Source organism: Berghia stephanieae, chromosome 1 (genome assembly GCF_034508935.2).
Source record: "Berghia stephanieae isolate SIO BIC M18660-M18661 chromosome 1, UCSD_Bste_1.3, whole genome shotgun sequence".
NCBI lineage: Eukaryota > Metazoa > Mollusca > Gastropoda > Nudibranchia > Aeolidiidae > Berghia > Berghia stephanieae.
Window position 1 is genome coordinate 74,491,102 of NC_088360.1, and position 12,500 is coordinate 74,503,601.

General features: G+C 39.0%; 1 protein-coding gene across 1 annotated transcript in view; it reads right to left on the bottom strand.

Annotated features, from left to right (window-relative positions):
* The window catches only part of LOC144956788 (calpain-B-like), a 57,643-nt gene that overhangs the window by 42,703 nt on the left and 2,440 nt on the right, over nucleotides 1-12,500 (bottom strand). The window contains exons 2-7 of the mRNA XM_078887506.1: nucleotides 11,522-11,712; nucleotides 10,212-10,281; nucleotides 9,507-9,618; nucleotides 8,092-8,232; nucleotides 5,910-6,078; nucleotides 774-854 (exon numbers count right to left, since the gene is read on the bottom strand). Of these exons, the coding sequence (XP_078743632.1) occupies nucleotides 774-854; nucleotides 5,910-6,078; nucleotides 8,092-8,232; nucleotides 9,507-9,618; nucleotides 10,212-10,281; nucleotides 11,522-11,662 (714 nt within the window). The 5' untranslated portion in view covers nucleotides 11,663-11,712. The remainder of the gene's footprint in view (nucleotides 1-773; nucleotides 855-5,909; nucleotides 6,079-8,091; nucleotides 8,233-9,506; nucleotides 9,619-10,211; nucleotides 10,282-11,521; nucleotides 11,713-12,500) is intronic.

Consider the following 12,500-nt stretch of genomic DNA (forward strand, 5'->3'; position numbering starts at 1 on the left):
AGCTCAGATAGATTCCACACACATATCACTTGTACTCTGAATGTAGGCTGCTCTTTCCGTCTTGTAACAAAAAAAATATGTGTTGAGTGACCAGATGGGAAATAATACATTTGCAAGGCATTGTGTCCTCGCATTTCAAGCATTAACCCCCTGACCCAGGGATTAATGAGTACTTGACAATAGGCAATGTCCGCTTTTGTCAGTGTCATTTCATCTAGTGGTTCCCAATAGCGATTTTTTTTGTGTATGGAATATAAATTTGGTTCCATATGTCCTGCTGAAACTATAAAGTGTATAGAGCATTTTGAATTAGCAAAAAATGCACTATAAAAATATTCACTTTTTGTCATTATCGTATCACTTGATACATGTCAATGTTTACCATTTGAAATGCTTTATTATAACTCAATGTCCTAGAATCAAGCTTACCATTACTGAAACTGAGTTGAGTCACAAGGTGTCTAATGGGATTTGATTTGATTTTTACCGAAGTACTAGTTGTCTGTTGTTTTATGAATGTCATGGTAGTTGGTGACGTTGCCATCTGAATGTGGCCAGGGCGATATTAAGATTTTTACATTTACTCCATGAAAACACAATAGGCATATTTGCCAATATTTCGACGGGTTAAAACGACCGTTGTTTTGTGGTTTGAATTGCAAGAATCACTATTAAAATCTGGCTCATTGAAACGGCGAGTATTTTATGTAATTCTCCATATTATGGGTAAAGTTGTGAGGGATAATCAGTAATTATCATTTATGTTCACTCACCTTGAGGACTTTTGTAACACTGTAAGCATGGCCCTTGACAAGACCGTTGGGTCCTTTAGATTCTATTTCGTTGGCCGCTACCTGAAAATATGAATAAAAACATGGCATTCTTACCTTTCATACCCTTTTCCGTGCTCATAATATAGAAATCACAAAGCGTTGAAACCAGGGATATACACAAAAAGCTTGACAATCAATCTCGCTGATCTGCTTTTCTGATTTATACTTGGAGTTGTTGTTTTGTTGTTTTGTTTCTTTGTTTTGTTTTACAATGACGGAGTTAGTTGGGTCATGTTATGATTTTAGCAGCGGATTACAACATTGATTACTGTAGTGATTTCAAAATCACACATACCTTCATAACCTACATAATTTTACAATCCTGCCTTAATTACAAGAAAGCAGACCTTATGATTTGTTGACGCTGAATTAATTACAGACAAGCCGAGAGACGAAAATTATGCTAGGTGCCGGCGTAATTTATTGCCCACCATCGACGATCAAAGACCGGGCGCGACTAACACTGCCCACGCTCCTAACTACGTTTATGATGAAATAGACGTACCCAATTCTACCTAAGATTACGCATAATGACTCCGTGACTATCGCATCTGAATTGAACAGTCAAAACTCGTGTCTTTGGATCAGGCTAAATGACCAGTAAAAGTCTAAGTATAAAAAATTCAGGAACCTAATTGGATCCAGCAATTGACACTTTTAAACACAAAGACCAATAAAAACAAATCATTTATTGACCCCCCCCCCCCCCCCTCAAATTTCAGCCATCATAACTGATAACCGGAAACTCAGAAATAGTAAATTAAACACCAACCCTAGCAACAAATATCTGAAAGTTATTTTACTGAACGCATTGTCAGTTCGAAACAAGACAACAATCTTGAACGACAGATATGGTGTTTTTTTTATGGAGTCATGGCTAAGTGAGAGTGGAGATGAGCTCATAATCTCAAATTTAACTCCTCCGAGATATATGTATAAGCATTTTTCTGCTTACCGCAGGAATGGAAGAGGTGGGGGAATTTTTATCCTCCACAAAGAAGACTTAAAGGTGGAGATGAAAACCCAATACATCTACAAGACTTTTGAATGTTGCGAAATTAAGATCAAGACAAGACAGCAAAACTGCAAGTTCATCTGCATATACAGTCCGCCGTCTTATAATAACAATAAAACAACTCATGAATTCATAACAGAACTGAACAACTTATTAGATGTAGAAATGCGGAATACCACAGTACGCATAATATTGGGGGACTTCAATATACACTACGACAACCAATCAAGTCCCGAAGTGAAAACAATGATATCAATATTGACTACACACTGCCTCCATCAACTGATTGACAAACCAACGCATCGGCAGCAGCCTCTTATGGTTCTCATACTACTATGTTATGACGATCGACCCAATCAGCAAAGTCCGGTCCGTATTCGTGCACCGTCGCGAACCCGCCCGGTAGCATCGTCACAACACACCGTTCGACTAGATGCTCTGCTGTTTCGGGTTCTTGCCCACATCGGGTACATGTTGGACAGGTAGAAAGTCCCCACTGATGAAGCGCACTGAGGCAGCTCCTCGACCGAAGCCGATTCGCAGCCACCCAGTGTCTCCTCTTACTGGTACCAAAGCCTGGCAACTTCTCACCAAGCTTAGAGGAGTGTACGTCCCCGGCCCCACGAGGGATTGAATTCGTCCATCTCGTATATGCATCTCTGTCCGTAGTCAGGGAAGCTGCGTACAAGGGTTGCCGGGTCTTATTTCGGCTCGAAACGAGGGCGCCGTCCATAATGTGCTTCAGAAGGGTATCCCCATTCCCTCTTTCTCTGATCTTATTCAGCCAGTTTACCGTAAAAATCGTCTCCCTCCGGACATGGGGGGGGGGGGGGGGGGGGCTGGATTGCTACCATTATCGGGCCCCATTCTCTAGGAGTTGTTGCCAGCGTTCCTGACACTATGTGCATTGACTTGCGAAGTTTTACATCTACAATCTCAACGTTTCTGCTTCTACCCCACACTGGAGCGCAATACTCCGCGGTGGAATAGCATAGTACCAGGGCGGACGTTCGCAGGAGTGCTTGGTTAACGCCCCAAGTCGATCCCGCCAGCTTCTTCAGAAGACTGTTGCGTTTCTCTATCTTCCAGGCAACTCCTTCGAGATGCACCCATAGGTAAGGCTGCGGTCCAGCGTCACCCCTATGTATTTTGGATGCGGCTCATATGGGAGTGGCTGGTCCCCGTTCAGTTTGCGGGTGTGCCATGCACTGCATAGGTGGAATGCAGTGGCCACGGTTTTTGAAGTGTTCATCTTCAGGTACCACTTGTCGAAGTAGGATTTGAGTCTGGTGACGTCCTCGCTGAGTGCGCTCTCGAGACGGGTCCACACATTACTCTGAGTATCCCAGCCTCAGGGAGGAAGTGTTCGGCACATCGCTAATGTAAACGTTAAACAACATTGGCGCAAGTACCGACCCCTGAGGGACCCCATTCTTCAATTTCCTTACTTTATTCATACATAGAGAGAAAGAGACGGAGAGACAGAGTGTGAGTGTGTGTGTGAGAGAGAGAGAGTCTATATGTATGTGTGTGTGTGTGTGTGTGTGTGTAAGAGAGAGAGAGAGAGAGACAGACAGACAGACAGACAGACAGACAGACAGAGAGAGAGAGAGAGAGAGAAAAGGAGATAGATAGATAAATAGATAGATAGAGAGAGGGAGACAGAGAGAAATTTGAATGGATTTATGTCGTTGTTATGCGCCTAGAGCTTTATTGTTTGGAGGATTGGGTGCTATCTAAATAAATTTCATTATTATTATTATATTATTATTATTATTATTATTATTATTATTATTATTATTATTATTATTATTATTATTATTATTATTATTATTATTATTATTATAACTCCGACCATATTGAGATAAAACAGAGATGCGTAAGATAAAGAACTGAACAAGTGTGTATGAAAGGTGCCAGACAAAGCAAGAAAGAAAAATGCAAAAAAAAAAAATAAAATAAATAAAAAAAAATAAAAATAAAAACTTTTAAAAATAAAAAAAAAATCAGTCGACCTCGACTGGGGACCGAACCTCAGACCTTCTGATTACCGGTCAGAAGGTCTGAGGTTCGATCAGCAGTCGAGGTCGACTGATTTTTTGGGATGGATTTTGTCTTGTGTTTTCTTTCTTTCTTTGTCTGGCACCTTTTATATACACTTATTCAGTTTTATTTTTATCTTACACCGGTGCCTGCTCCTTAATTTCTTAATGAGAGATGCGCAAGCCATCTCGTTCTTTCTCTCATTTAATCACTTGAGAACTAGATACTATTGTGATCAATACTTGACATCATTTTTAGCGGAATATCCTGTGTGAATACTGGTACGGGTTACCTATATCAGTCCGATAGTTGTGGAATTTAATTGTGTTATGATTAATTAATGCCATTTAAAAATAGTATGTGTAGTGAATAATAATTATTATTAATATAGCGTTTCGACGTACCTATCTAATAATGGAAATTAATAATTCATTTTATTATAAACGAAAAGATTTCATTCACTCTCTATATTTATATATATGTATATATAATTGCATATGTATGTATGCCTTTCAAATGAATGCATTGCATTTACATGAACAACATTTTACAAATGCGCTATCGCTTATGCGCAATGGTAATATAATGCATTTATATGTATTGATTCTTATGATCTTATTGACTTACTTAACTTTCCTCATTCCAATAACAAATTGTGACCGGTTAGGGCATTATTAATATTATTAGTATTACTATTATTAAAATGAGATCGGTAGTGTTGTCAAGGGTTGGTGAGTTGAAATCCTTTCAATATCACTTATCATAAGGAACACAAGGTTTTGCTCCTACATTCGCAGATCTAGTTACCCATTAATAATCGACCATCTGGTTATTCATTTATAATCGACCATCTGGTTATTCATTTATAATCGACCATCTGGTTACCCATTAATAATCGACCATCTGGTTACCCATTAATAATCGACCATCTGGTTATTCATTTATAATCGAATCTGGTTATTCATTTATAATCGACCATCTGGTTATTCATTTATAATCGACCATCTGGTTATTCATTTATAATCGACCATCTGGTTACCCATTAATCGACCATCTGGTGGCCCACTGAATGAGGATCTGGATCTTCATTAATTAAATGATGTTTTGGCCAAATCAGAGAATGACCAAGAAACCATCCACCAACTAAGCCAGCAAAAGCCATCCTACCTGCCATAACCAGACAATTAAATACTCACAGCCAGTCCACCTGTAAGCTTATCGACACACAGACAACCTCAACTAAACAATCTAAGACCCAAAATAATCATGAATTGAGTAGCAAATTATAAACGAGAGGATGAAAATTAATTTACCCATTGCCTAACTTTGATTAATTAAAAATATACTATTATACTTTTGTTTAATTATGTGTTAACGTGTTATTGTGTGAGGCTATTCTATGATTTATATTTAAAGTATTTCTGCTTTAACGGGGATTAATACTTATATTATGAACCTGATCTACCCCTATATAACGTGCCACGTCTACCATTACTACTACCAATATTATACTACCTATAACTTAAAACTATCTGTTGAGTTGTCAGGAACTCAAAACTCATCTATAACAGGGTGAAAGAGGCACCAGATGACTTCTGTATCTGGGGAAGCTATTTTTCTTCTATTCGTCATTACCTACTCATCACTTCTACACATACGCGACAATTACTAGTCCAAAACCGCTTATGACAGGTCGAAGAATTTACATAACTACCGAATGTTGGCACTGTGTATAAACTACGTAGGAGTCTTTTCATTCAGTAAGGCGTTTAAATGGGAAAAATTAGGTGCCAGAACGCATGATAATAAATCAAGTAATTTGAAGCTTTATATCATCTTGCTGAAAACAATTTTGTAATTTTTGTGACAATTATTCTTTCTCCCCGAGAGCTATAAATTTTTAAGATATCAAGTTGGTGGGTTTGCTGATCCTTGTGGCATCATTACCATTCTGTTGTCTCATTGTTTACAAAGCATCTGGTTAGGATATTCATATAATAAGCTAGTATAGGACTTACCTCAATGGAGCATCCCATAAGCGAATTACGATTATGGGCTTTCAACATGCACTTAAACAAGTCACCTGGAGGCTTTTGCAGATCAAAAATCTCCGTCACACCACCGGTGAGGTCACACATAGCCTCGCTGGTTTGGCCTCCCTTGCAAGCCTCATAGCTACCTGCGAGCCTGAAATAATTTATTGATCACATTACACGGATGGCGTTAACAATAATTTATCGTTTTATATAGAAAAAAAGTGGTTCTTTTTGTACCAGCACTCTTATGATGTCCTCTTCTAGAGCGTGGTAGCCGTTTACACCAGAGTCGAGAGTATTAAATACGTAGATTGTCAAACCCCACGGACAAAACCATTACGCCGGACTGTTGCCTTCATTGCACAACCGGTAACTGACCACACTTATATCGCTTGACTTTGTTAACAACAGAGTAACGGTCAGAGATAAACTGTAAAAATCAAAAACCTTAAATGTCTATTAATGTTCAGAACGGGCAAATGCAGGGTAAATGATCATATAGACATATTACACATTTCGGGGATATCTTTATTTCCTGCATTTGAAAAAAACAAGTGGTGTAGGCATCTAGAATGACAATTGTCAATAATCATTTGGAAAAAATTATTTTGAGTGGTGATGGGTCTTAAGATAGAAAAGAAATAAATGGAGATGAGAGAGAGAGAGAGAGAGAGAGAGAGAGAGAGAGAGAGAGAGAGAGAAGGGGGGGGGGGAGATGAGTTGAATTCATCTGATATCCTAATTTTATTGAAAAGATTATTCTTAAAAAAAGTTACTTAGCTGTCTTTGGTGGAATAATCCAAATCGATTATCGATTACTACGTAAACTGATATTGATTAGGTTTACAGTCTATGCTACGAATTTGTTCATGTCAATTCTTTATCTCTACGTTTCTTTTGGACACATATTTAAAGCCCATGATATCATTTAAGTGCAGAAGATTAATAGGTACAATATCAAAACATTTACTTAATAATATAATGAAATATAAGGTAACAAAATAAATGTAATATAAACGTTTTAGATCATACGTAGGTTTGTTTGCTATGTTCCATGTGTTTGTTGCGAGTAAATAACAGAAATGTAGATCGTCCATGACACACTCATTATTCACGAATATGGGAGGAAAATGAATTCACTCAGTTTACAGCCTTAGTAGTTCCTTCGTTATTTTGAATACAATCATTTTCTTAAAATTTATATCAACTATTTTCCGCTCTTAACACTAGGAAAGAATTATACGATAAGAAAACGAAATATATACGACATTAAATGCAGAAAATATCCGTGCCCAAATTAAAAACAAAATCTACATGGAGTTCTCTAACGAAGTCGAAAAAATGTATTGTTGTTGAGACAATAGAATTGAGTTCAAATTTTATCAAACACTCGTTCATAATTTTTTGAGTTGATCAACTTATTACGTTCATTGAACGGGCACCGTTCATGGCACCTGAGAAGTTGGATGAGGGGGAGTACTTGGACTGAAGCTCATTAGGTATCAGAGTGGGGACTTGATGTTTTGCAATGAAATTACAATGTTAGAGAAGCTGTACACCAGACTGACGAGGTAGGTGTTGGATCTACGACTAGTGGTCAATCCAGAATCTGAAGAGCCGCCAGAAGAGTGTTTCCTGTCCAGCCAAGCGCCGATATCCTGAACGACATTGGCATGTTCCGGCTTGATACAGGACGATGTGATGTACGAGTAGGTTAGTGGCTGCGGTGGATGGTGGGTTATGTAAATAATTAAGTGTGAACTAATTCTGTGTGAGACAAAACCGTATGTGAATATTGATTATTTCTTGATTCGAGTTCGTTATTTGTTATAAAAAGTAGTTATTAAGTGTTATGGTGATCTTCAAATCAGAGGGCTGTGTATTGTTGTGGTGACATATTAAGGTGTAAAGCGATAACCGAGGACTGGTTTATTGTTATGAGCAGCCGATGTGTGCAGAAGTTGTTACGAGCGAAACTTATGTGGAGGTGTTGACACAATTCTCGAAAAAAGTTGTGAGAGATTCGGACATAGGCGGAATGTTCGCTATGGAGTTTGCGAACGGAGAATGAATCTAGTGGGCTTCAATCCCGATTATTTGGACGTCAAATAGATATCCATCAATTAATGCCTGATAAGCAAATTACAAGAAGAGAGGAACTTACTTTGCAAAGGCTTTCTCTAGCAGAGAACTCCAAAACTCATTATTGCTCTGTGAGTGCATGAACACCAATCTTCCATTGTGAGTAGGCAGACGATCGTCAACTACAACCTCCACCCATTTTCCTTCGCGCCACAAATTGAATCTGCACGGATAAGATACACATGTCAAAATAAAAAAAAGTCTGATAAAGATTTGACTTTAGATTGAATAGATAAATATCACATTTATTTTTACAATTTGTGATTTCCTGATACAGTGGGATACTCGATGGATTCTAGCACGCTCCCGGGAAAAGTCAAAAAGCGTGTTGGAATCCGAGCGTGCCGAAATCCGATCCCCAAGGTAGGTGGCAATACATTCGGTCACCCAGTTCCAGAGTGTCGTATTTCAGAGAGTGCCGAAATCCGATCCCCAAGGTAGGTGACAATACATTCGGTCACCCAGTTCCACAGTGTCGTATTTCAGAGCGTGCTGAAATTCCGCGTGATAGAATCACTGGGCTGAGTCATCTGTATAATATCTTTGATATTAGACATGATTTTGACACAAAAGGCCCTGAGAGTCGGGATAATTTAATAAGGTAGTTAAAGAAATCACATTGTGCCTCCACATATATTCTTGATAATTGTAATCAAGCGATGTCTGAGTCAAATACGATAAATTTGCTACCAACCGCACTGGATAGGCTGAAAATGCGGGGAAGGGGAGGGAGTTAGCCATTTCAACACTATTTACCCCGATGAGGTGATTATTCAATGCCTTTTAAAATTAAAAAGTGCCAATTTTCGAAACAGGATTCGAACCCACAACCCAAGATGTTTAGTCCTCATCGAGATCACGTTTTTCTTCTATCTGGTGTACTGATAACACATCCAGATTCACTTTGCTTCAAGTAGGACACGGTCGTTATCTAGAAATCCTGATCCTCCTCAAAGAATTCTCGAGTTTAAGAATTCGTGACAATTTGGGGATCATTTTAATCGATCGATATTAGATACTTTTTTAACGTCAAAACAGAAGAGCAACACTAGTTGAAAAATCATTTTCTTACATCTCTCGAAATAACAAAGATTGGTTTGGGGGAAAAAATCAATGGAAAGATAATGTGAGAGAAATAGAATGGCACGAATGATTTTTAAATGGATGAACTATTCGAATCGGAATGAAGTTGTTTGTTTTGCTTTGTGGTCTAGTGGTATGGAATTCGACTTGCAACTTGTAGGTTGAATCTTTAAACCCCGCTGTAGGCGGCACAAAGTTGAGTTCCTGGAGGCAGGGCTCTTTCTCCTTATTTTTTTCATTAAACTAAGTATATTATAATGAGTGGATGGCCGCGTGCATACTGGATGCGTGTTCAGTATTGCTGTTTCATGGGAAAACAAATATTGCTGTATATGAAAGTTCAAGTTTTATTACTTGAAGACACCGCAGTAGTCATTTTCAAAGTTTTGTTGATGGAATATGACCCTTTCTAACAGACCACTATGGCAGGCCAGGGAAGATATGGCAGACAAGAGCCAGCAATCACCTGAAAAAAATGATGAGACAAAAACAAAACAAAAATATTTTAGAGGAATTAATGACATGAATACTTAAATTGCGATTTTCTGACACATCCGAATTCAAGCCCATTTTTCTACATTCCGAACAAAGGCATTGCAAAGTTGTCTTCATGGCTGGCAACTGTGTTATCTTGAGATTTCAAAATTATATCCAATTTCGTCCTCCAAAATTTATCACATCAACAATTCAAGAGAAAAATAGCCACTAGTTTTGAAAACATTAGACATGAGTAATTCTCTCTCTCTCTCTCTCTCTCTCTCTCTCTCTCTCTCTCTCTCTCTCTATCTATCTATCTATCTATCTATCTATCTCTCTCTCTCTCTGTCTGTCTGTCTGTCTGTCTGTCTGCTCTTCTCTCTCTCTCTCTCTCTCTCTCTCTCTTCTTTCTTTTCTCTCCTCTCTCTCTCTCTCCTCTCTCTCTCTCCTCTCTTCTCTTTTGTTTGCTTTATTTTTCCTTGTATTTATATTTCTTGCATTGTCTGGCTCTGTTTCATACACACTTTTTTTTAGATCTTTAACTTATAAGGGAAGGAGTGGAGAAAGGAGAGGCCGACTCACCAAGCATTCCTTGCTTGATATCAAACCTGGAGGCGCCACCAACGATCCATTTGGGATCGGAGACGATTTCCTGGCAAAGAAAGGATAAATTTAATTAAAAAGAATAGATGGAACGAAATCGACGTCACTCAGCTCTTAGTTAATGTTTTTAGATTGTCATGTTGGTGATTACTTCTCACTATATTATATCGATCAGACTATAAACCTTTAAGGTTACACGTAGTTTTGTGTGTTGGTACGTTATATCCGGCTGGCGGATGTTGTGAATATTTACCTAAATGCAAAGCATCAAAAAATATGGACTGAAAATAATGTACGCCTGCACACTGAGAAATGCAATTTACATTTTGGTCAAGATAAATCTTTTACTTCATCCATGTATTATGACTCCAAATCAATCTGAGGTTTGAGACTTTTTGCTAACTTCGACATAATACAATTTTGAGGTGATGGGTCACATGTTTGTGAGGTGAGATACAGCATCACTCGCATGACTCTGTCTTGATTTACGGTGAGCATAATATGGTAATTGTAAGACGCTCGCTCGTGGTTAAATAGATTGAGTATTCGAATCCAGTGCATTTCCATTCTAGGCTTTCTTTCTTTCTTTCCTTTTTTTGTTGTTGTTGTTGTTGTTGTTTGTTTTGTTCTGTTTTTGTTTTTGTTTTTCTACCAGCTTCTAACAATATCCGTCAATGTCTATTGCAGTGTTGTCATTCATACCCGAGTGGAGTGAGGTAAAATATGTAACGTTACTTATTAAGGAACACAAGTTCAAGCCTCCAATTTTCCTAACATGTTCAACCATCCAGTCATCATTCACGGCTAACATTGAATGTCTCCATAACTATTGTTAGGGCGTCCAACTTTTGTTTTATGGATTAGACAGTGTCAGCACGAGAGAAGCAGGAGGTTGATGGAGGGAGGAGGAAATGTAATGAAATGGACAGTTATGGAGGAGAGAGTGAAGAGGGAAAGAAAGGATGGTGGGTAAGTAGAAGGAAAGCAAGAAAGAAAGAGAGAGAGGGAGAGAGAGAGAGAGAGAGAGAGAGAGAGAGAGAGAGAGAGAGAGAGAAGGGGGGGAGGAACAAATAACAAGAGAGGCAGGATGTCGATGGAGGGAGGAAGAATTGTAAAAACTGGACAGTTATGGAGGAGAGAGTTAAAAAGAAGGAGAAAATGGAAGGTAAGTAGGAGAGAGAGAGAGAGAGAGAGAGAGAGAGAGAGAGAGAGAGAGAGAGAGAGAGAGAGAGAGAGAGAGAGTGAGAGAGAGAGAGGGGGGGGGGTGAAATTCCTGTTTTTGTTCGTACCTTTGGGCGCTTCCATTGAAAAGGCTTGGGAGGCTTACGGCTGTAAAAAATGTTTTCACTGGTAGCTGGGAATTCTGGATCCTCAAATAAGGTGCGACTCCTCTTGCATTCCCTGACAATAGTGTCATAGTCTTGTGTCATGGTTGTCGGACGAGTAAGAGGGCTCGCTACAGATTAAAGCTGGGCGCTTGCTGAAGAAATATTTTTATGTAATTTATGATGAAGATAACGACGACGATGACGACGACGACGACGATGATGATGATGATGATGATGATGATGATGATGAAGATGATGATGATGATGATGATGATGATGATGATGATGATGATGATGATGAGGATGAGGATGATGATGGTGATGATGATGATGATGATAACAATGTCCTTTGCAATGATTATTATATCACTATCAAAAACGATGATGAAAACAATAGCTATGGTTGGTCACTACACTCTACTAGCACGGTTTCTTCGAACACGGTTTCCTTGAATCAAATCGAATGTCCCGAATTGTGTGGTGGTGGTGGGGGGGGGGGTAGGGGGTGGTGGGGGGGGGGGTAGGGGGGTAGGGGGATCAACCAATCAAGCCGAGTCCATCATGCTTGAAAAGCAGTCCGTACCAAGTTAATCTGGGGTCTCAGACAAGCGGTTTCGCTGAAGAAGGGAAGTAAGGCAGGAAATAATACTAGACGAACTGGGTATGTATCGGTTACCTCCCATGAGCATCAGATCTCGACCCTTTTGGCTTCTCCCAATATGGCGAAAGCCGTTATATCTAAGCCTCAGGTGAGGGCAGGGTCGCAAAGTGAGCAATATGAAAGACAGTAAGATCGACAGCAAAGCTAGAGTCTCTAGGGCGCCTAGGCAATGCTTTATCTACTCGGCCATCTCATCCGTTGCTACTACTACTACTACTACTACTACTACTACTCCTACTACTACTACTACTACTACTACTACTACTACTACTACTACTG